Below are 23,974 nucleotides of genomic sequence, written 5' to 3'. Positions count from 1 at the left end.
TGTGAATTTCAATATAACTTGAATCCACTTTTTATGTGCCAATTAGGTTTCCTAAAGCTTGACTTTCCAGTATGAGAGCTTTAATACAAAAGCATTTTAATAGTGTCTCTAATTTAAACAGTCACAAAAACAGTGTTACAATCAGTTTGCTTCCTTTAATTTGAGATCCAATCAAATTGTGTGTTTCAGTGAATCGAGTTAAAACTCACGGTCACTGTCATAACGTATTAAAAAAAACTAAATAGTAAATACCCATGTTTATGATTAAGTATAATTATACTGGTGCATATAATTAAAAATAGCACTCTTCCCTGTTTTCATTTAAGAAATGAACAGTGTGGAAAACATGCCTTGATCAATTTAAACTGTATTATACTTTTAATCCTTTTCAGACAAAATACATGAATATTGGTATATCAAATATTGTCAAAAGGCAGGAAAGTATTGAGATTTGTTTTTGCTGTATTTCTTAGGCCTACTGTCTTGGTGAATGAGACGATAATTTATAAAATATAAATTATGAGAGTAACCAATAAATTGCACAGGAATTGAATATAACTGAATGAAAATAAATAAATAAATATAGGTAGGCCTATATAGCCTCTTTTATTGCCTTAAATCTAAGATAAAGTTACACATTTCATTCCAGTGTAAGTTTATTTGTCCCTCTCGTTTTTGTTCATTCAATTTGTAGAGAGAGAGCGCATTAGAGTCTACAAAGTGCAGTACCAGTCAAACATTTGTACATACTTGACTGAATGTTTCTGATGATCTGGGAAAAAAAATCCAATAAAAAAAGTTTCTGCTTAAAATGTTTGAGGAATTAGTTTTGTGGACAACTATTAAAATTCCTATGTATAAAAGTCTTTTACGATTTCACTTCAAGCATACCTAATGTAACGTTACTTTGTGTGACAGAAACGTGATAGTCGAAATCCACATTATCCATATGATGATCGTAAATAACGATCTTGCGAATAATGTATCAAGGGGTATCAACACACATATGGAATAAAATGTCTAAAATATGTCTTAAAGGGCACCTATTATGGAATTTTGAAATTTACCTTTCATGTAGTGTGTAACATAGATCTAAGTGAACAAAAACATCCTGCAAAGTTTGAAATATGAAAGTGCACCGTATATAAAGTTATTGTCTTTCAAAAGTAAGAGTCGACTCGGAGTCATTTTTATGAATCGTTAGAAGACCGAAGCTTTTTCTCTGACTAGATGACGTCAACTTGTCAAGTTATTTGAATATGATACGCCCACTTATTGCGCTCCAAGGCCAGCAGGGAAAACTGGAAAACATCATGGCGACGAGACGCTGTGTTCTGCAGTGCGACTCAAAACCAAACTTTTTTCATCTGCCCAAGGAGGAGCATTTGAAGACTAAGTGGCTACAATTCATATATACAACTATACCACAGAAGTATAGTCCGAGCCTTGTGCTTTGCTCGCGCCATTTTGAAGACGATTGCTTTTTAAATGCACTCAAACTGGGATTCGCGAGCCGGCTGATATTGAAGGAAGGTTCAGTTCCAAGTGTATTTGCATCAGCTTCCTCCTCCGTATCACAACCTGTAAGTGTTATTAATAATTGTTGCTTTTATGTTTTATGTAGCATGCTTAATAATTATTTTGTTTGTTGTGTAAGCACCGTTTAGCTTCTAGGTCTTCAATGACAATTGTATTGAGATAGCCTATGTGAAGTGTTTGTCGTTGTTTTCGGAGTTGTCTTAAAGAATAGAGTAATACCTCGTAGTAACGTAACTACATTTTATTTTTATTTTTTTTGTAAAAACGTTATGTTTATGCATCGGGCTAACGCAACCAAAGACTGATTGTGCTTTTACAATATGAACTCTGGGCTATGCTCGCTAACATAACATTACATTCTTTATCTTATTTTTAGTTTTTTACTACAAACTACAAAGCAGTGGACTATAATAATTATTATAACACAATTTAATTGATAAAAGCATAATTGTACTCCGTGTTAAACAATAAGTATTATCTATGTAAACACTGCTGGGTCATCTGACCAATCAACGCAGATTAGCGTCGCGCAAAGGAGGGGTTTGAAAAGTGAGTCGTTAAATGATTCATTTGGGAGTCGATGAGCAAATCAGGTAAAAATAAATGCATATTATACGACAACAAAAGTGTTTTTTGTCATTGCATGCATGTAAAACTGTTGTTGGGGACTCCCTAAACAACATTAGGAACATTTTAAATGTCATAATAGGTGCCCTTTAAAAACAGACCGTGAGCTGACAAGTTGGAGCACAAATCACAAACACAGCTTCAAACGCTCACGTGTGCATTTATTTTGGGTGAGGAAAGTTGTAACCTACCTCTGGATTAAACGTTTTTCTTGTGTAAATGCTGTAAGGTTCAACAACACCTGAAAGTCTAAACAACGATACGGAACAAAACAACAACCATGACTTTGAGTAAACCTCGCGCCTGCTATATTTTTCTGAGCCGATGTGCGGCGCGCGCACCAGCAACTTCCGGCAGCTCAGTAATAAGATCGCGCGCGCCATCGCCTGGAGAAAGACACTCATTGCGTTTATTTAAGTGCCTGTCCTAAATGTTCGAGTTTTTATTTGTATTATATTTATTCGTTATATTGATCTATCTATCTAATGTCATTTGTAAAGCCTAACACTGAAAACAAAACAGGTAATATAAAAAAATATGTTTCTTGTGGTTCTCTAAGGGTTTTTTTGTGCATCGTTTTTTTGTACAATTTAACCGCAGCTGACCACGTGCAATACCTTTTTATTGGCATATATATATTAATGAAATTCAGATGTAGCCATATGTGTTTGTTGACTTGAGATCTTCACAGGAAAAGGATCCACAGGAAATTATAAATATATAGGCATATTTACATATAGAGTATATTTACATATACTCATTTTAATAGTTACATTTAGGCCTATTAAAAGTAGCCTACTCAGTCAGTGCCTGATGTGTGCATTCAGTTTGAGAATTTGACATTTTGTTCTAGACATTATCTGGCAGTATTTTATATAATGTATTTTTATATTGCAGCATGTTTTTGAAAAAGAAAAGTGCTGTAACTGACATTTCAACATAACTGGTAGCAATTTTGAGATAATTATGAGATAAAAAGTCGAAATGATCTAGTAATACAGAATTATGACAATTAATAAAAAAAAATATATATAGCTAATTATTTCGACTTTTAAGCTCATAGCTATGCCTTAGTAACTCATCATTTCGATGTCATAGTTGACTTTTTTGTCATAATTATGATTTACCAAAAAACAATTTTCTTACGTGGTCGAAATGGCCTTCCATAATCTTTGCTCTGAAAATCATGAAAATGGTTTGAAAGCCAAAACAGGATAAACGTAGTAGGCTATGTTGCTAATTATTTGTAGCTAACACACACAGACTTTATCAGCCGCAATATCAATAGTTTTTATTTTTATTTATTTTTTTTTATTTTTTTTATTCAATGCCACAAGAACAAGAGGTATTACATATTCACAATATCACATTAACATTAGCTGCCAGGAAGAGAGAAAAAAAATAAAAAAAAATAAAAAGTAATATAATTTACATAAAATCCAGTGCTTTCAAAGCATTACATGTTTTCATTGCTTTTTTGTTTTTAGTTTGTTCCAAAAGATGTACATATAGGGTAAAGTCATTTATAAAATGTGGAAAATTTGGTTTATCTTGAGCCCACTTCTTTTTATGTATATGGTATTTTCCTAATAAAACAAATAACTGTATAATATGTTGTTCTTTACATTCCAAATTGTCATTCTGAGTATAAAAAAGCACATCAAAAACATTAATTTCCATCATACACTTCAGTTTTCTATTAATAAAGGTTTCTAAATCTTTCCAAAATAATCTTGAGTAAATACAGTGAAAAAACAGATGCAAAATTGTTTCTTTTTCTATTGCACAAAATTCACAAGTATATGAAATATTTAGTTTAAATCTTTCCAAAACATGCTTAGCAGGATAAATTCTGTGAAGTATTTTGTAAGACACTTCTTTAATTTTGTTATTGACACAAAACTTACTTGGCAATTTCCATGCTTTACCCCAAGAGATATATCCAAATAAAGAAGACCAAAAGAATCTTGCTGCAGGAAAAGACACAGAACCAAGAGCATTCCTTATAATCTTATTGCTACATTTTTGTTTTAAAACATTAACATTATCGATGAAAATCTTACTACAAAGATTATCCATGTTGATTTCCACTAACTCAGCATTTTTTAAGAGTAACATCACACTCTTTGGGATCGCGTCAAGAACAATGGCAAATTCTCTTGGTTTAACTGGTAATTTAAATTTTTGTAGAAATTCAGTATATGATAACAAATATCCATTTGAATTAATCAATTGCCCTACGAGTATAATCCCTTCATTGAACCAAGTATGATAGAATAGTGATTTGTTTTTGAATAGTATGTCTTTGTTATTCCATATGAAATAGTTGTGTGGTGAAAAATGTTTAAATGTTTATATGCCAATTTCCATGCTAGCAGGGCTTGTCTGTGAAAATTGGCCAATTTTACAGGAATTTTGTCAGCAGAAAAGTTACATCGCAATATCAATAGTGCAGTTGAAAATCAGCACAGCTGTGATGTTAGTACCAAATGTAACACAAAACTACAATACCCACAAATCTGTGCGGCGTGCGTGCGTTCACTCCACTCCCAGTGGTACGTCACATCATGAATGTGTTGGGATAAAAGGCTTCAACTGGGGATTTAAACTGATGTCTACTGTCTAGACGAGTACACAGGAAGCGAGGAATTAAATGTATAGCTATAGTCGACCGCTATTCTTGGACTCTGTACTTGTAGCGTATTGCTGGATTTAGTTTTTTAATATTTTCTGTTCATAGACAATCATGAAGCTAGCGTAGACTGTTAGCTGCGAGAATTCAGGAGCCAAATCCTACAAGAGTCACACCCTAATATTCAATATCCTCGCGCCGGCCACGCGACTGCGGCTACAGACACCCGACCCTGCTCTTCGTTCGGGAGTATAGCTAGATCATTTCTCTTAAAGATATTGTTTTTATTAGTGCAAAACAACTCAGAAGGGAGGTCATGTATGTCCGGTTTCAGTCTACTTTGTTGGGAGACAGATAACGTTAGTCGGCTAGCTAGTGTGTGATCGTTAGCAGAAGACAGAAATATGAGTTCACCAATGTACACGTTTGTTTTGAGAGATGACAACAGTACTGTGTATGCTGAGGTCGCCAGGATCCTCAGCTCTACTGGAAAATGGAAACGACTTAAGAAGGACAATCCACGGTTTAATTTAATGCTGGGAGAGAGAAATCGGCTGCCTTTTGGACGACTGGGTAAGTGATTTCAAGAGCTGCATATTTGACATGCATTTCCAACTCAAAATGCAATAATTAGCCTATATGATTGTTTTATAATCCCATGCTGTTTGCATATTTCTAAATTAAGCTAAGAGTTTCAGCAAGTTAATTAAGCTCATCTAACCCGTGGTCATTTTCATCTTTTTTGGAGACTATAGACAGCACAAGCTGTTAAATGTATGATAATGCATGATAAAACACAGCAGCAATAACCACACAGAGCTTTATAGTGCATCCCAGTGGATCTGTATCACTGTAACTGTGTAGTAATAACATGTAATAACATTGACATTAACTTTTTTCAACATAAGTTCAGTATTTAGTTCAGTATACAAATATCAGTATTTTATAAATATTTATAAATGAATTCATAAGTGCATGTGTTTTTGTAAGTAGGCTATATATACAAAAAAAAAAAAAAATTTTCAGAAACTGTGATACACAACCATTCAAACGTTTGGGGTAAGATAAAAAAAAAGATTATTACTAATATTAGTATTAATATTTGTATTCTGCAAGTATGCGTTTGATCAAAAGTAACAGTAAAGACATTTATAACATTTCTATTTCAAATGAATGTTGTTCTTTTGAACTTTCTATTTATTTCTACAAAAATATTAAGCTGCAAAAAAAAAGAAAGAACTGTTTTCAACATTGATAATAATTAGATCCATTTATAATAATTGAGTACCAATAATAATTTAGCGCCAAGTCAGCATATTAGAATGATTTCTGAAGGATCATGTTACTCTGAATGTTACTGGATTATGTTGAAAATTCAGCTTTGTCATCACAGGAATAAATCACATTTGAAAACATATTAAAATAGAAAATAGTTATTTTAAGTTGGAATTATAATTAACATAATGGGTTTTACTCTATTTTTGAGCATATAAATGGTGAGCATAAGAGACATTTTTCAAAAACAATAAAAACAAAATCCAAACATTTATGTGTACATAGGCTAACTGTAGGTGGTGAACTGCAAACATGTTGATTAAAGTATTTTTAGCTGCAGGACAGTGCCGTCACCGCTCAATATTTCGACATTTCAGTGTCAGATACCCTGCTGTGTCCTCTACAGGTCATGAACCAGGACTGATGCAGCTGGTGAATTATTTCAGAGGAGCTGATAAACTCTGTCGCAAAGCATCACTGGTCAAGTAGGCTGTTTATTTATTCATACCAGATGAATGAAGTTTCCTTCCTCCATTCAAATGTATAACCGTAATTGATGTTAATGAGAGCTTTGAAGTGATGTCAGGAATGATACCGTTAAGCTAATGCTTACTGAAGTAATGTCTTCAAAGCACACTTTCCTTTTTCATCCATGCTATTGATTTATAACCTCTGCAGTTCTTCAGTTGTGAACTATATTTATATAAGCATTTCTGTTGTTTAGGATTATCAAGACCAGTCCAGAGTTAAAGGACTCCTGTAACTGGTTCCCTGAGTCTTACATCATATACCCAACCAACCTCAACACCCCAGTGGCCCCGGCCGCCAATGGCATCAGCCACATGAAGAGCAACCCAAAGACAGATGAGCGAGAGGTTTTTTTAGCCTCGTATAACTCCAGAAAAGAAAGCGGAGAGGGAACGGTGTGGATCGCCAAATCATCGGCAGGTGCAAAAGGTACGAATTTCGATCGGTCCAAAATGGTAAGTTGAAATGCCAGAATGCAATCTTAGTACATGATTTGATAGTATGAATGTCCCTGTCTTTGTTCAGGTGCAGGTATATTGATATCTCATGATGCAAACCAGTTGCTTGAGTTCATCGATAATCAAGGCCAAGTGCATGTCATTCAGAAGTATCTGGAAAAACCACTGTTGCTGGAGCCGGGACATCGCAAATTTGATATAAGGTAAGATGAGCTATTTAATCCTTTGCGCTGAATGTTTTGATGCGATTATGTTCCATCCTAATTAAGTCTAAGTACTTTTAAAGTCGGTGGATATTCTCCCGTCTGTAGGAGCTGGGTGCTTGTAGACCATCAGTACAATATCTACTTGTACCGTGAGGGTGTGTTGAGGACATCTTCTGAGCCCTATAACAGCTCCGATCTCCAAGACATGACCAGTCACCTGACCAATCACTGCATCCAGAAAGAGCATTCGCAGAACTACGGCCGCTACGAGGAGGGAAACGAGATGTTCTTTGATGAGTTCAGACAGTACCTGTTGACCACACACAATCTCGCCATGGAAACATCGATTTTACCTCAGATCAAGCATATTATCAGGTGCTCCTATACTGAAGCTTCAGTCAAATTCCCCTATAATGATCGCATGTTATCTGTGCCTGAAAACGGGTTGTATAAGACTTATTTCTCAAAAATAATCAATTGATTCTTATCAGAGATGTTCAGTGGGGGTCCAAAAGTTTGAGTCTACTAATAAAAATATTTATATTCTGAATTTTTTCAAATTTAAATGTCTTCTCCCCATACAAATCAGTGTTATTTTGGTATTATTTATATTATTTACTATTATTTTGAATTATTACTTTATTTTTATATTTTCTGGTTTAATTAAAACTTTTTTTAGGTTTTAGTAATTTTGTTTCATCATTTTATAATTTTTTTATGTCAGTTTTAGTTAAAGTAATTTTAGTACGTCAACTTATTTTCAGTTATTTGCTAAATTTTAATGTAAATTTATATTGTATTTCAGCTTTATTTCAACAAGTTATTTTTAATAGTTTTAGTTAACACTGCTGCAGTTGTATTACAACTTAACAAATAAGTGAAGTTTTGAGAGAGAGAAAAAAAACATTTTGATAGATGCATTTTGGCAGATGCACTGACACTCAATTCACAAGTTTGTCTAAAAATCTGACCTCATAGAAAAAGACAATGATCTACAATCTTAATTATTTCTTTCAAATTTTTCGTAATATTTCGTTGTAGTAGTGCTGTCAAATCGATTAATCGCTTCTAAAGTTTTTAAATGTATATTATATACATATGTGTGTGTACTGTATATATGTGTATATACTGTATATATATATATACAAACTTTTATGTTAGATGTGATTAATCGATTTAACAGCACTTTTAAAAAACTCTTTCAATATTTTCAAAAGATTTTTTAATGCAAAAACGAACAGATTTGAACTCGGATGTTTGATCCCCAATATATGTGCATTTGTGTATGTGTCTAACTAACTAACTGTAGTTTTCCTCTTAAATCCTGCGGCTTGTCTCAACAGGAGCTGTCTCACATGCATCGAGCCAGCCATCAGCACAAAGCATCTGTCCTACCAGAGCTTCCAGCTCTTTGGCTTTGACTTCATGCTGGACGAGAGCTTTAAAGTCTGGCTAATTGAGATAAATGGGGCGCCTGCCTGTGCACAGTGAGTACACACTTCTCTTTTGTTATGTCCACAATGTTTTGTTTTAGTATCTTCCAACTGTCCGAAATATTTGAAAAGCAATCATGATTTTGTCCCTCATTTTCACATTTGTTGAGTTAATGCATAAAGTATCCCATCTATAGTATGTGTCTCAACAAGGAGTTTTGGGAGAGAAAAAAAAACTTAAGGCATCCTAGCTAAATGTATAATGGTGAATTTTACACTGAGGTAAAAGTTGAAGAAGAAGTGTGAGTTGCAACATGATGACATCTACCATCTATTAAACATTTAGGGTCAGACTGTTGTTCTAACAAATCATTTTAAACCATGTAATGTTGCAGTTCCCCATCTGGCAAGTAACTCAGTTTTATTTTATTTCCCAAGTAACATTTTTATTTGTTTCTGTCTGTGTGTCTGTACTTTTTGTTTGTGTGTTGTTCGTATGAAAGCGAGAGCAAGAGAAAGCGAGCTGGCCATAGCTAATGAAGCGTAATTTCATGAGGGTTTTTTTTTCTTGTTTTTTATAAATTTTTATTTGCTTGCTCAATGTCTTTGTAGTTTTTGGTTCTTTTACTGTTGTAGGCGGTAAGGACCTTTGAAATAGCTGAAATCATTTGGCGAAGTGATATGGAACTGTAATGCGTTCAAGACCTGCAGGAACTACTATAGCTGTGCGTTAACTAAAACAATTGCACACCTTAGAACGTTCCTCAACCAATCAGAATCAAGCATTTAACAAAACGTGTGTTTTAACCGTGGAAAGGCGTCAGTACACTCTGTTTTTCAAGCTCAAATCCTGCCATGTTAATCTACTAACTCTCCTGACTGCTTTGTCGGACAAAATGGCGGATGGCGAAGTATGATTGGTCAGATCACCTGTCAATCAAGGGTCAATTGCATTATATAAGTCACTCTATTAAATGGACCATGGTTGCACTCGCTAAAACTTTTTGTTGTAATGAAGTTGAAATGTTTAAAATTGATATTTAAGTTTCTCTCTCTTATAGGAAACTCTACACTGAGCTATGCCAAGGCATCGTGGATGTGGCCATCTCCACAGTGTTCTCTCTAAACGCAGATGCTCTCTCATCCTCGCCTCCGTTCTCCACTTCTCCATCTCTTTCCTCCAACTCCTGCTCCTCACCCAAGATCAGAGCGCCCCATCAGTTCGGCCCATTCATCAAACTATAAATTGCTGTTGCAGGATGCTGCTGTTGCCATGCAAACCCCGTCCCTATAGTCCTGCCCGAAAACAACATCAACCAATCTGAGAGGCTTAAGGGTCTACACCTGACCTTGGGGTTGAACATACAGGGGTTTCTGAAGGATCTCTGTCTGAAGAGGACAGAAGGTACATGGGGTCACCTCTGTAACTCTTCCCGTTTCCATCCATCATTTCTAAAGCAAACGCAGAAGAGTCCACAGAAATACAGAGAGCATGAGTTCCCAAAGTAAAGACTGGAAGGTGAGGAGAATCCTGCACATGCCAGTGTAGCATTCCCTAGAAAAGAGTGATTTGTTTCTAAAGCCAAGCATGTACACTTTTAATCAAGACTTTGTTTGTCCAACTTGTACGTCATTTAAAGACTTGAATTTGCGAGCACACTTTTGAGGGAGGAGTGGCAACCAAAGAGAAGGGTTTAGCTCCTATATGGCTGCATCCGAAAATCACATACTTCCCGCCCGACTATATAGTAGGCAAAAAACAGTAAGTGGAAAAAAAAGAAGTATTTCCGAATTCACAGTATTTATAAAAGAGAAGACAAAAAGTACCCGGATGACCTACTACTTAACAGCGAGATTCGGAAGTGTGCATACAATGGACACTTTACTATCCCATGAGGCCACAGGAGAGGATTTGGGAATGGCAGTGAAGCGACGTAACTGACGCTAGTAGGTCACATGAAAATGACGGCAACACATTCATACTATACAGAACATATTTTTTTATTGGCTGTGAAGTAATTATTCAAAATAAGTACCTACTGTACTCAAGAGAGTATGTGATTCCGGAAGCAGCCTAGGCCCCAGATCTGTTGCGTCAACGAGACTCCTCAGGACTTTCCCAGGCACCTTGATGTAACGGAGGATGGATTTGAGACTTTAGTGCCTTACATATTCACATTCTCTCAACACCCACTTCCACAAGCTAATATGGCCTTTTGTACATCTGTATGTGTCCCATCAACCGCATTATCTATTAGACTCTTGTGTGCGTTATTTGCTGTTAGCTTCAGTGTACTAAGTGGTTTTTAAACCACAGAAGAATCTTTTTCGTATTAAGATATTTATGATTTGCAGTGTAGTGTATATGGTTGTGATGTTAAGACAGTATTTGGTAGAAGTAGCAGAAGATAATCTGTTTGCATACTTATTGTCATGTTACTGTTCTGTGTTCTAGTGAGACCAGATTTAGTCTTCCCACTGATTCTGTTATTGTTCGCAGAGACACATGTTAGGTTCATAATTACTTCGTGACAGGCAATCAAGAACATCTGGGAATTGGGAAGCACTGCCTTCTGCTTGTTTTGTCATGAGAATTCACGACTCGTCACTTACTATTCAATAGACAAATGATGATAGTTATTCGCAATAGTTATTTAGTTCATTCCTCTGTCAAGAGTTGAATTTTCTCAATGAGTAAACGGTGGACTGAGATGTTGCATGTCAAAGCATGTTAAAAGCAAGGCTCTTTATACATACATAGAAAAAAAGTAGTTGTTGAGTTTTTACTTTTTACATAAAAACATGTCCTAGATATGGATATATGACTTCCTGTATGATGTATATGATTTGCTCAGCCGAATAAAAATTAAGGCTTTGGAAGATTTATTCTCCATCTAATGCAAGTGAATGGTGCTCAGCTTAGACCATTTTTGACTGTCCAAAATCCATATTTAGGTCTGCACATGCGTTAGAAAGTATATAATTTTGTATTTTTCTCAGAAAATGACATCATTGTGCTAGAGAAGATCCTTATTCTTTGTGTGGAGGCCTTTGAAGCTGCCTAAATATGATTTTTGGATCATCAAAAATGGTCTGCGTTGAGCACCATTCACTTGCATTTGATTAGATGAAGAAAAATCCTGTAATGTTTTCTTCCAAAACCTTATTTCTCTTCAGCTGAGGAAAGAAAGTCATATACATCTTGGATGGCCTTGGGGTGAGTAAATAATCAGGAAATGTTCATTTTCGGGTGAACCATTCCTTTAAGATGAATGCATAATTTCTACTCTTGTTTTATATTTCTGTATACTGCTGAAATGGTTTATGCGTAGCAGAGCACAAAGATTTCTTTGGATTTTTTTTTTAGCACACGATACGAGTTGCTTGGCAATCGGGTTGTGTGCAGCAATAGTCATTTAATGTCATTTCTTCAACATCACCTGCACAGGTTTATGACCTCTTTCATCTTACTGTGCATGCAGATATGACTGAGTTCCTGTGATCGGTGTGCTTCATTAACAGCAGGCTCTGAGGGATTGATCTGTACACTGTCATGGTGTAGATGACACACAGGCAAGTTGATGTAGAAGAAGAAAGCAGCAATTTAGGGTTTGAATGTGTGATATTCTGATATCAGTATTTGTTGTTTGGCAGAAGAGGAAGGACTTGAAAAGGAGTTTAAACAGTATTGCATCTCTTTGAATTAAAAAAGGAAAAGTATTGAAGGAAAGCCTTTTTTTTTTTTTTTTACATTGTGGTCATCAATCCTACTACTAAGAGCAGTTATCTAAGTTTTATTATGCATCTTTGCGTTGCTTGTCTTATTTGTAGTGTCTAATTTTTACATAAAGACTTTGCTGTACAGTCTTTTGTTTTGTTTTTGAAAACTGAAGGCAGTTGTATGTAGCCTGAATGAGGGAAAACATCATCTAGCCAAAGATCAGTGTGATGAAATATCTTCACAGCTGTTCACAATATGACTGTCGAATGAACATTACTGGTTTTGATTTAAGTTGTGAAATGTGGAAATGCTGTTGTCATTGTTTTCCTCCTGTACCTGAGGAAAGATCAATGCAATGTATGTTATTATTAGTCTAGTTTGCTGTATTTGTTACTGTTGTTTAGACCATTTGAAAATAACAAAATATACTTTTACTATGTCGGATTAGTAAAAGCCTGAAAAGTATTTAAGTTGTTCAAATAAAAGCATCCATCCTGTGCAATAAATGTGTTTCCTATATATTACATTTAGTCTTTAAGAGGAAGTACATATTGTGAACTTTACTAATGCAATATTTATTATCCTCGTATTTTTATAAAGCCTGTTTATTCCTTACTATTACACTCTATAGCTCTAACGTAGTTTCCCATCCAAGTACCTGTCTGTCACGTGCGATGTGTTAATAGTACAATATTTAATAAAATTATTTTCTCTTCTCTGTTGTGTTCCAGGTAAGATGGTCCCACTTTATATTAAGTGTCTTTAACTACTATGTGCTAAAATGTAAATTAATAATTTGATACAAAGCACTTGTGTACATGCTTTTACATTGTACTTGAATTAAAAAATACCTCGAAGTAATTGTTTTGCAAAATAGCGAACACAATAAGTACATTGCACCTACCCTTTTTTTATGCAAGTACATAGTAGTTAAAGACACCTACAAATGTGCCTTGTAAGATTATAAAGATGTATATCTATATTAATGTATATCTTTATCAGCCACACTTATCCCCATAAAGAAGGTAATACATAGACCCGACCGACAGGAAAGAGTTATAAAAACCACTCGACTCTCCAACAGGGGGAACTAAAACCCACACAATCTTACAGTAGTAGAGTACATCTGTCGTCTTTATTCAAGTATATGTACACTATACCATACGATATTATAAGTAACACCACAAACACGGCAGTAAATGTAGTTTAGCCAGCACAGCGGCAGCCTGAGAAAGTGGAAGATACGAGTCCAGTGCGAAATTCAGGATACACACAGAAACATACACGTACAAAATACAAAACATTAATGAACACAAGTAGAAGACAGAGACGGACAGTAGAAATGCAACAATAACCACAAAAATAAATATGTCAGGGTTATACAGGTCACAGCAGTCCCTGCTACTACACAGGATTTGTCTTAATTTTTATATAATATTTTTGATGCTATATTGCCTTTAGCTAAATTTAACTGGAATCTATGAGTCCTTTCTTATTATCAAACTGTAAAGACTATGCAATTGCACATGGATTTTAGCATTAAAAACCTCTGACTTCAGGGAGTGAGTGCCACGTCAGTAACCCCGTAAACAAACTGATCAACAGTCAAAAAAACGCATATAATCGCATATAAACAGTCTGAAAATGAAATTCAAACATGTGAAGGGCACATTTAGTCCCACAAGTGTGTAGCAAAGCTCAAATTAGTGACATAACACAACTGGATACTCTATGTATAAAAACGCTAATGATATATTTATTAATTTAGAGTAAAGACAACTAAAACGCACAAGCCGAGTGGATATTCCAGCTTTTGTCAGTAAAACATTGGATGTGAGATCAAATCCACCCAACACACAGCAGCTACCCTATTGCACATTGTCACAATGCAGAGAATTAACATGCGTTTTACAGAGAAAACACACTTATCCACACACACAAGATGAATTAATTACTGCATCAGGCAGTCATATAATATATTACACCAATAGAAAGGTTATAATGAAAGAGTTACATGAATACAGAGGACAAAAAAAAAAAAAAATAGAAACAAAGTCAAGAAGGCCAGTTGAGCAGTGCACTATATTAACACAAATCCTTGACATCATACACTGATATATATTGGGCTTTTATTTGACCACAGTATTAAAAAGTATGCATTTAGTAAAATCTTGACTGACATTTGACCTTAAAGAGCTCAAACTGTTCTGTCGTCATACACAATATCAATACCTTCCACATTCATCATTAGTACCTGCCCGAGGCACTCACAAGGCACGCTTGCTTTCAAACAGGTACTGTAGTTAAACATCTGGGGACAGAAATCATATTCCAGTGCATTTTTATCTGGAGTAGCAGTATTTGTAACTCCATATGAGATAACATACTGTTGCTTATAACAGAAAGACAAAGGCTTCCTGCTGTTATCGTTCATGAAAACCTTCAATATTCAGTTTACGGACCTCATTAGCAAATATGGTGGCGTAAGAACTGAAGTAAAACCAGTCAAAACGTTTCAATCAAACGAAAGCATCTATAAACCATCTGAGGTAAACAATTCAATTTAGTTTCGTAACATTTAATGGCTTGATAAGTGTAACATTATCCTACGAGATCCTTCAAAGTGCAGTGTTACTTTGCATACTGAGTCTGTTCTTTCAGTCCTGAGATTTAATCCACATTCTTATGTAAACCATCTCAAATCTTTTTCTTTTTACTATGAGGGAGGATTTTTCCTTTTCCTTGAGTTGTAAAACCCAATAGAAAAATAAGGCCCGTCCCTCCAACTCCTTAAAAGCAATAAAAAAATGTCCATCATTGAACCATCACTCATGTAAACATAGACCTTCATTAACACGGTGCAGTTCTCACTTTATCAAGGGAATAAGTTTGATTGTATCAGTTCTTTACAGAAGCATCATGGTCCTCTGGTGTAACTCAAGGTATAAACAACATTAATCTCGTCAAAGGCAGAATATTAAGTTGCAAAGAGGGAAAATGGGACAATGTTGTCAATGAACAGTCAAATATGCACACCTATGTTACTCAAGTCACTATAATCATCAATAAAAACAGTCCTATAGCTGTTGGTTTAAAAAAAAAGCATCAACGTACATCTCAAAATAAAACAAAGAAAAATCCATTGAAAGCAGCAAAAAAAAGCCATTAGAGGGTCTAGTCTCACTCTCAACCTGAGTCCCAATAGCATTATCTATTTTTTCTTAGATTTTCCCCCACAAATTTTCATCTTTGCAGAACACAATCTCAAATTTGTTGTGCACTTTGGTTCTGGTTGAGCTTTTTAACACAATTTCTACAGCTAACTTGCCAGAAATTAAATACATATACAAAGACTCGAGAGCAAAAGTAACCTCCGGAGAAGTTAGTCCCGTCTAAACACCGCTCACGTCAGCCCGATGATGAGACCTCTTAGTACCTCTCTTCATTGGGACATCCAACAGCAGACCGTCAATGCGCCAGGTCAGTGTGACTGGAACTCAGGTCCCGCGTCTTCCTTAGACAATTATTTCGTTCCTGTAAGATACAATAAACTGAGCTCAGGAGATCCTGAAGGAAGTGAACGAAAGGCCGCTCAGGGTGAGAGTATTTTACATTATTTAATCCCATTATCAATTCACACATTAAAATTGTATTAGTTGACATTTTGCCTGGACACATTGTTGGGGGCAAAAAAATAAAAGAAAGAGCTGTTTTAACTGTTCAGCTAATACAAGTTTAACATATTGCAAGTCTGGGTGGATGATTGATTGTCCATGTAAATATATTTATGTAAAACGTTCAAACAAACAAAAACTTTTTTGTATTAAAAATCACTGAACAAAAATAGTTAAATTCAGTGTCATTTTAAAGGAAAGATTCTCTAAATGAACAAACATCATTACTGCAACTCCCCATGGGGCATTTGAATGGCATGGTTCTCTCATGACAGTAAATTATGACATTTAACGTTACTGTCATGAGAGAACCATGCCATTCTGAATGTAGTGTCTGGATTCCATTCACAATATATACCAGCTATAAAGTTCATTCCTCATCAAATGTACTTACTTGGACAGTATACAATGTCGAACACACCTGAGGTTTAGTTAACAACTCTGTAAACAATGATTTGCTACTTGCTAATGCTAGTTGGTGACAGGTGGTATTAGGGGGAGGGTCATTCACATTCTAGAAAGCATTTGATTGGACAAAAAGCTGGATATGCCCATGAATACAAATTGAGAAATTTTTCTGATGCATTTTATAACTATCCAAAATGTAACAAAAAAATGTAAGAGTATTAGCATATAGATAGCTGAAAAGCTAACGTGGACAAAACAAACAAACAAACAAAAACACTTTCATTTAATTTCACTGGAAGTCCTTAAAGACTGTATAGTGACATTTATGATTTGACTGTATTCAGACAAATAGCTGGATAAAAAGACCCCAAAAAAGATCATGTGAAATACTAGTGTTAAGGTGTCTATATGAAATCTCTTTAGATATTATAAATACACTGAACAATGCATTAGCCGAACGTCAGGATTGTTTCCTAACAAAAAAGTGTTTATTTTCTAACCCAAGACCCCATCAGTGGTTATTGGGGATTTTAGCAAACACAATCAGATGTGTTAGTCTGTGATCACTGAGATCTCACACACACACACACACAGTTAATTCATGTGTGTTAATATGGTAATGAAAGAGCTGTGGGTGTGTTGATAATAGATGCTCCCAAAAAACAGAGTTCAAGAGTATGAGACTGAAAGACAGTAAAGTGCAAAGACAGTAAAGACAGATTGTCCAGAAATAAATAAAGAGAGCAGGAGGAATTGAGAGAAACCGAGGAGAAAGATGTCAGGAGAGAGAAAGAGCAGAAAAGAAAGATGTCGTCTTACTTTGAGTTCTCCCACAGGAATATCCGGCTGGTTGAGAACTCCAAGAGAGCTGGCCCTCTTCATGCTGCATCCGAGAGAGCCACATGCAAGCACGTCAGTTAGGTCAAAGGGCAGGTGTGAGGGGTCACGGAGGGATGGGAATGTGTGGGTTAAAACATGTAAAAGCAATCACTCAATGATGTTACTTTATTACTACGTGGATTTAGATAAAAACACCACAGTGGAAAAGCATGCAATGACATAATGGCCATGTACACACTGCAGCTAAATGTGGTTGTCAATTAGTGCTTAATCCTGTTTTGTACACACAGCGTTTCATAATTTACAGGAGTGACAATCGCATCCTACAAACAAATTAATAATGAATCTGGTGTATAGTACAGGTCAGAGCTCTAAGTTGTTTATGTTCATTATTATTGTAATATTTTGTGCTTTGAGACGTATGTAGTTTAACCGGTCTCTTGTCGCTTTGCTGACTCTGCTGTGTGTGTTCATGTGTTTTGAAGGAGGCGTTGCTTTGGAGACGCTCTGAAGGTAGGGTGGGATCTCATGCTTTCAAAGCTAACTTGCTATTGCTAGCCTCTCCGAAATACACCTACCCTACTTTTAATCACAAATAGCAAACACTCCAGATGGCAGAATGTTGCTGTGGTTATCACGTCAATCATCGCAAATTTGGGAGAGTCGTGTTCTGTACACACACACAAAACTATAATTTGGGGTATTTAAATGTCACTCCTATAACTTTACAGTGTGTACGTGGCCAGTGTTACGTTAGTCATCTGCCTAACTTTTTTTAATGATCTAATGTTTTTTGACACTTCTCTCATTACTCACAGATATAAATATTCTCATAATAATGATAATAATAATTACTGCTGAGGTATTTCAGTCAAATCCTGATTGTTCGCTCAGTATTTACAAATAAAGTCTGTATTTACTCACCCTCCTGTTTTTTTCAAACCTGTATGCTTCTATTTTTCATATTCAAATTCATAAATGGTGAATAAAAGTATTACACCAATTTTGACATTGATGCCAACATGCAATTGGTTTTCGCATATATTGTAACTGAATACGACACCAGTTTGAATTTGAAGGCTGCAAAAATGAGAAAGACTTTGGAAACAATTACCTAAATTTTTCACACAAAACTGTTGTTTGAATTTAAAATACTTGCAACGAGTCATTTGGACCACTTTGAGTTATTTTATATATTTTGTGTTGGTGTTCAGTCAGGTTTGGAAAGATGAGGGTGAGTAAATGATGACAAAATGTTCATTTAAAAAAATATCATTACCGAAAAGGGTGATTTCTATAACAAACATTGCACACAATTATATACACTAAACAAACAGACACCAAAAAGGAGCTACAACAGACCCTTTTCACATTTCTGGGGTTTTCAGAAGCAGAAGTCAAACTTCTGTAGTAATGAATGGAAAATACAAGAAAATTATAGCATTCAAATTTGCCGTCAACTCCCTCAGCACCTTTTACTAGTTTTCTGTAATTCAATGCTACAAGTATAGTATAAGTGTATATTAAATTAAAAAAAAAGGAATATATATATATATATATATATATATATACATACACACACACACATGCATAAAGTATATGCACATACATGCATAAAGTAGTCAACATTTGAAATGGATCAAAAAAGTTAATAAAGTTGTCCTTAGACAAGAACCGATATTGTATGTATAATCCACTTCAATGTTGACTACTGTAAAGAAAAACTTGATTTACAATGTTAATTGTGTAAACGCATCACAGTCTGTTAAAAGGGTCTATTGTACAACAGTAAAAATAAGTAGTTTGCCAGGAAGTGTGTAGACAGTAGGTAAGAGAAGATGAAAAGAGAGGTTAACAAAAAACTGGATAACACCGCAGGGACCAAAAGACAGAAAATGGAGGAAACAGGCATGCAGCAGACAGCAAATTTGCATGGAAATGTTTATTCAATTAAACAAATGTACAACACAGCACAGAGTAGTAAAAGTCCTCAAATAAAAAATAAAAACAACCAGATCCAAGCAAACACAAAAAGGCATCAAGAAAATCACCAGGCAAAAAGAAGAACCAAGTAATGATAACACACGCCAGAAAATAGTTAAAATGCAAAGAATAAATAAAAACAAATGGCATTTTACAGGGTAAGGAGAGAAAGTTAGTCACATCTGGCAAATCAGATGTTTCAGGAACCCCAGTGAGCCGTCCTGAACACACTGCATCATAATGTCATCCGTCCGTCACGTTAGATGTCAATGTCATTCAGGGTTAAGCAGGTTTATTCATGTGCAAAAAATACAGCCCAGTTAATAAAGCAAGCAAATCCCTTCATCCACTTAAAACTGGGTAGTTAAAGAGACAGACTTGTATACCGGCAGAGGACTTTCCTTCATTATACCGTCATCACAGTGTGCAAAATCACCTGCCATCCTCACATTAAAGAGATAATTCTATGAAACCGGTCCCATAAACCCTCTTAAAAGGAAAAGCTTTTTTTTTTTGGTGTCATCCAGTGTTTAGAGTAATTCAGATTGCGACATTCTCTTTAATTCACTTCATGCTCTCCATATTTAGTCTATGACTCCCGATGACATTTGAATTATCTTTAGAATGTCTAGAGACAATTCAGACAGAGATAGAGATTGTAATTCTGTCCCAGTGGGATCCTAAACTGCTCAATCCTGCTCCCCGAGATCTACTTCACTGCAGAGTTTAGTTGAAACTCTATTTCAATCATTTTAATAATGTCTTCCCAAAAGTGTGATTGAGCATTCTCCTGTCCCAGTTTTCAAACCATATAGCCATTCAAGTTGCTATTCCAGTGTATGGTCATGATGTCATGTTCGCCTACCCATTGTTGAGTCCGTAGTGGGAAGGTTTGGGATTTTGGGGGTTTGAAAATAGGGATGGAAGTGGTGATAGTTACCCAGGATTTTTGGGTTCGTTTTCTCGTAAGCCTCCTCCTTTGAGCTTGCGGACCAGTTTCTCACTGCTGCGTCGGATAGAGGCCCGCAGTTTACTAAAGGAACCGCTGCGCTTCAGCGAGCCCGAGCCGTCCTGCCAACAGAGAGGCTGCAGCGTTAAAACCACAGACTTGTTTACATACTGCACATTCGTGAAAGAGGGCACTGACACAAGCTCATCCTCAAACACACTCAAGCACAATAATCACTTACCTGGATCTGGAAATATGCTCCTCGGTTATGTTGGTTTAAATGGGATAGTTCAGCCGAAAAAGAAAATTATGTTATAAATGACTCACCCTCATGTCATTCCAAGTCATTTAGTTATATGACAAACAATATAAAGCAATCATGTCCATTACCTTTATGAACTTTTTAAAGCTTTGAGCGTTCAATGGATGGACAAAAATGTCCTAAAGATGAACAAATGTCTTTTTTAGTTTGGACTGACATAAGGGTGAGCAAATTTCATGACAATTTTCATTTTTGGGTGAACTAACCTTATAAAGTTACTTACAAAAATATGACCATATTTGAATTATATAACCTTTCATTACAAATAAGATTATATTTGCTGGTCAGGACAAATTCCAAAGCCAAACACATTCAACATGTCGTTCCATATATATATATTTATAAACAATAAATATCCGTTATATATATTTAATTATAAACAAGCAAGTACCACTTTGACGCTTCAAAAAGTTCATAAAGAAATCGTAAAACTAATCCGTATGAATTGAACGGTTTAGTCCAAATTTTCTGAAGAGACTCGCTTGTGATCGCTTTATGAACCTTTTTAAAGCATTAAAGTGGCAGTTACGTAGCGGTCAATGGAGGGACAGAAAGCTCTCAGATTTCATCAACAATATCTTCAATGTGTTCCGAAAATGAACGAAAGTCTTACGGGTTTGGAACGACATGAGGTCATTTTGGGTGAACTAACCCTTTAAACTAAAACTTCCATTTCTAAATCTCTTAATTATGGCTTAAACATGACAACCAGTTCATTTATTGTTAATTTAATCTTTTTAGAAAGAAAAGATCTTTATTTATTGTATAAATAATTATCACGTTCTACTCCCAAAAAATATTTACTACTATTTCTTAATGACTCTCCATTACCTTTTCCAGTTATTCATGAGTGCTAGATAAGAATGATTAAACATTATGAAATAATTATTTTTAAATAATTATAGAGCTGTATACAGACTGCACTCACAAAAATGTTTTTTAGAGCTGAGCATTACTAGTAATATATAGAAATAAAATAATTCCTTTAAGTTCCCAGGTTTGAAATCTTCCCATGAACTTATAAACCCTGTAATATTCCGTAGGCCGCGATATAGTTTGTCCTCCGATCTTTACCACAGTCTGCTCTGCTGCAGTCTCTTCTGCTGCGACCCCTCACCTTTGACCCCCTGAACCTGGCTATTCATCCAGGGGCTTGCAAAAGCGACAAGGGGGTGATGGAGGTGGAGGAGGAGGAGAGGTTTGAAGAAGATGCAACACTGAGCCAGAAAAAACATGACCACCACCTCCATTAAAAAGACAAGTCAGCCACAACACATCCAACTCACACACACCAACAATCAGGTTTAAACATTTCACCGGAAAAACACACAAATGCTTTCAAAAAGAGATAAAGAGAAGGAGAACACAAGCAGAGGCTGTGGTCAGCAAAGTCAGTTTTATTTAGTTATGAAAGACACAAGATGCAGCAACACACCAGAGAACATGTTAGTAGAAGAAAGAAAACAAGAGCATCAGATTCTACAGACATGCTTCTATTCATCTAATCCTTCTCATCTACCCATCTGCCTTCGCTAGTGTTCTACTATATACAATGGTCTCTGAATAATGAACAGTATGAAATGGTTTGAAAAAGTGTGTGCTGGTCTATACAAATGCTGAACAACACAACCATGCCACATTAATGCACTGTACAGGAAGTGTGAGCATTACAGGGCTCACTTTCGGACACAGCAGATCAAAGTTCAAATGGCTCCCAGCACTACAAGACATTGAGGGGAACCAATGAGAAACAAGAGAACTGAGCGTCACAGGCCTTGCATCTTAGATCAATGTTAGCGTCAATACGAGAGAAGCTCATATACAGCATTTCTGGCATAATGGTGATTAGAACGTACAATTTCGACTCATCCCTCTGTTTATTGATTTATTTTTATATATTATTTTGTTATATCATTTTAAGGTCTTTAAGATTTCATTTAGCTTTTTTATTAGCACTGCCCTGAATAAGCTATTCCACATAAGAAATGTTTCCATATACATTTCACAAGACAAAATAATAGCTAAATAAAAAGTTATTTAAAAAAATATATATTATAAATTATATAAATACATGTCCAAAGGTCTACACAATTATACAGAATAAAATTTAATTTATTTTAAACTTTCAGGAAGCTTGACAAATTACTGTTATTATAAATTTTCTTTTCTTTTTTTTTGAGGAATGAGATTAAGTTATTTTATATTAACATTATGCCAAAAATGCTTTTGAGTTTAACTTATTATTGAACACAGAATATTGTTTTTATGGAGAATATATCTTAAATGTACAGCATTGGCATTAATTAGAGTTGGTTTTAATTTGTCAAATCGATTAATCTAACAAAAGTTTGTTTATATATACACACATATTATATAAACAAACTTGTATGTAATAGGCCAGCCCTACATTAAATATGATTTCTACTCTAAGGTCTCTTTACACAGCGCTTTTATACATACTTGTAAAAGAGTGCAAGTCATGGACTATTTTTGACAGATATGATCACTATGAACAAAGATTCCCTTTATGTTCAATGGAGAAAATGACAGAAAATAGATTCAGAGGGTGAGTAAATAATGACAGTATTTTCATTCTTGAGTGAACTATTCCTTAAACACCAAAGCAGCTGTATTAAGATGAAAATTACAATCAGTGTTAAAAAGGGAAAGGAAAATGGAGGATAGTCCCTCTGGAGTATTTGAGCAGGAAAACAGGGAGTCTTTACTAAGAGAGAGATTTATACAGCAGGAGACTCTGAGATGAAGCTCTAAAGGAAGTTAATTAGAGACACAGACATAGTGGCAGCTTACATTCCAGATGAACAGACAAACAGTTAAAGAGATTGACGGACAAGAAGAGACCTCTCTACAGACATATTACAGACTGACAGATTATTATAGTGCTGCAAGATAGAAGAGAGACTTAGTTCAGCTTTGACAAGAAGGAAAGGCCAAGGAACTTGGCCTGGTCGGGTCTGCTTTAGCCCACTTATGCCCACAGGAGGAGGAGGAGAAGGAAAGGTGCCGTTCGGAGAGAGGAGACGAAAAACATCAAAGCTGGAGAGGGGGGGTGAGGAGGGCATCCATCATGCAGAAGGTAAGTTCAACAACCACAACAAGGCACCTGGAGTTACACCTGCCAACCACACGAGAAAGAGAGAGAGAGAAAGAGAGAGCAATGCAAGAGGAGGCAGAATAAGTACACAAGGAGAAGAGAGAGGTTATAGAGAAAGAGGAACAGAGACAAAATGTTATATTATTAGGGAGACTGAAATTGAAAGTGCAGACAATGAAAAGAGACAGATGAAAAAGCAAGAGATATAGAAAGTGAAACACAAAATGTTAAAATGGCAGTAAGGCCTGCAACATACTGTACACA

The 23,974-nt window shown here is 35.5% G+C and overlaps 3 protein-coding genes across 10 annotated transcripts in view; 1 reads left to right on the top strand and 2 right to left on the bottom strand.

Moving 5' to 3' along the window:
- The window catches only part of fignl1 (fidgetin-like 1), a 33,203-nt gene extending 30,654 nt beyond the window's left edge, over positions 1-2,549 (bottom strand). For both annotated transcript variants that reach the window (XR_013800277.1, XM_079635814.1), the window contains exon 1: positions 2,358-2,549. The gene's annotated coding sequence lies outside the window, so the exon portion shown is untranslated. The remainder of the gene's footprint in view (positions 1-2,357) is intronic.
- A 2,162-nt stretch (positions 2,550-4,711) lies between these two features.
- Positions 4,712-13,135, top strand: ttl (tubulin tyrosine ligase). Of its 2 annotated transcripts, XR_013800276.1 has the most exons (8): positions 4,712-5,371; positions 6,480-6,558; positions 6,798-7,030; positions 7,127-7,262; positions 7,371-7,640; positions 8,609-8,752; positions 9,760-10,217; positions 12,181-13,135. XR_013800276.1 is itself a non-coding variant. In XM_079635812.1 (7 exons), the coding sequence occupies exons 1-7, from the start codon at positions 5,203-5,205 to the stop codon at positions 9,941-9,943; spliced, it is 1,215 nt and encodes a 404-aa protein (XP_079491938.1). In that variant the 5' UTR covers positions 4,712-5,202; the 3' UTR covers positions 9,944-13,135. The 2 variants fall into 2 exon arrangements, 1 of the variants encoding a protein (XP_079491938.1); XM_079635812.1 differs by having other exon boundaries at positions 9,760-13,135.
- Positions 13,136-13,529: 394 nt separating this feature from the next.
- Positions 13,530-23,974, bottom strand: part of klc1a (kinesin light chain 1a) — a 39,432-nt gene continuing 28,987 nt past the window's right edge. For 2 of the 6 annotated variants that reach the window (XM_079635808.1, XM_079635809.1), the window contains exons 15-16: positions 20,265-20,395; positions 13,530-15,953 (exon numbers count right to left, since the gene is read on the bottom strand). In XM_079635808.1, coding sequence (XP_079491934.1) covers positions 15,935-15,953; positions 20,265-20,395 — 150 coding nt within the window. In that variant the 3' untranslated portion in view covers positions 13,530-15,934. Of the gene's footprint in view, positions 15,954-17,320; positions 17,385-19,253; positions 20,396-21,971; positions 23,732-23,974 lie in introns of those variants that run through there. The other 4 variants (XM_079635806.1, XM_079635807.1, XM_079635810.1 and 1 more) reach the window with 4 other exon arrangements.

The sequence above is a fragment of the Phoxinus phoxinus genome, assembly GCF_949152265.1.
Source record: "Phoxinus phoxinus genome assembly, chromosome: 14".
In the NCBI taxonomy this organism is placed as follows: Eukaryota; Metazoa; Chordata; class Actinopteri; order Cypriniformes; family Leuciscidae; genus Phoxinus; species Phoxinus phoxinus.
The sequence above is the reverse complement of the archived record's forward strand: the minus strand, read 5'-3'. Positions and strand labels throughout refer to the sequence as shown.

What these genes read in the sequence shown, in the direction of transcription:
- ttl (XM_079635812.1), top strand. Translation starts at nt 5,203, where the DNA reads ATGAGTTCACCAATGTACACGTTTGTTTTGAGAGATGACAACAGTACT. An exon ending in CGCAAAGCATCACTGGTCAA is followed by an intron (nt 6,559 to 6,797) that starts GTAGGCTGTTTA and finishes TCTGTTGTTTAG; the next exon opens with GATTATCAAGACCAGTCCAG. An exon ending in CATCGCAAATTTGATATAAG is followed by an intron (nt 7,263 to 7,370) that starts GTAAGATGAGCT and finishes TCCCGTCTGTAG; the next exon opens with GAGCTGGGTGCTTGTAGACC.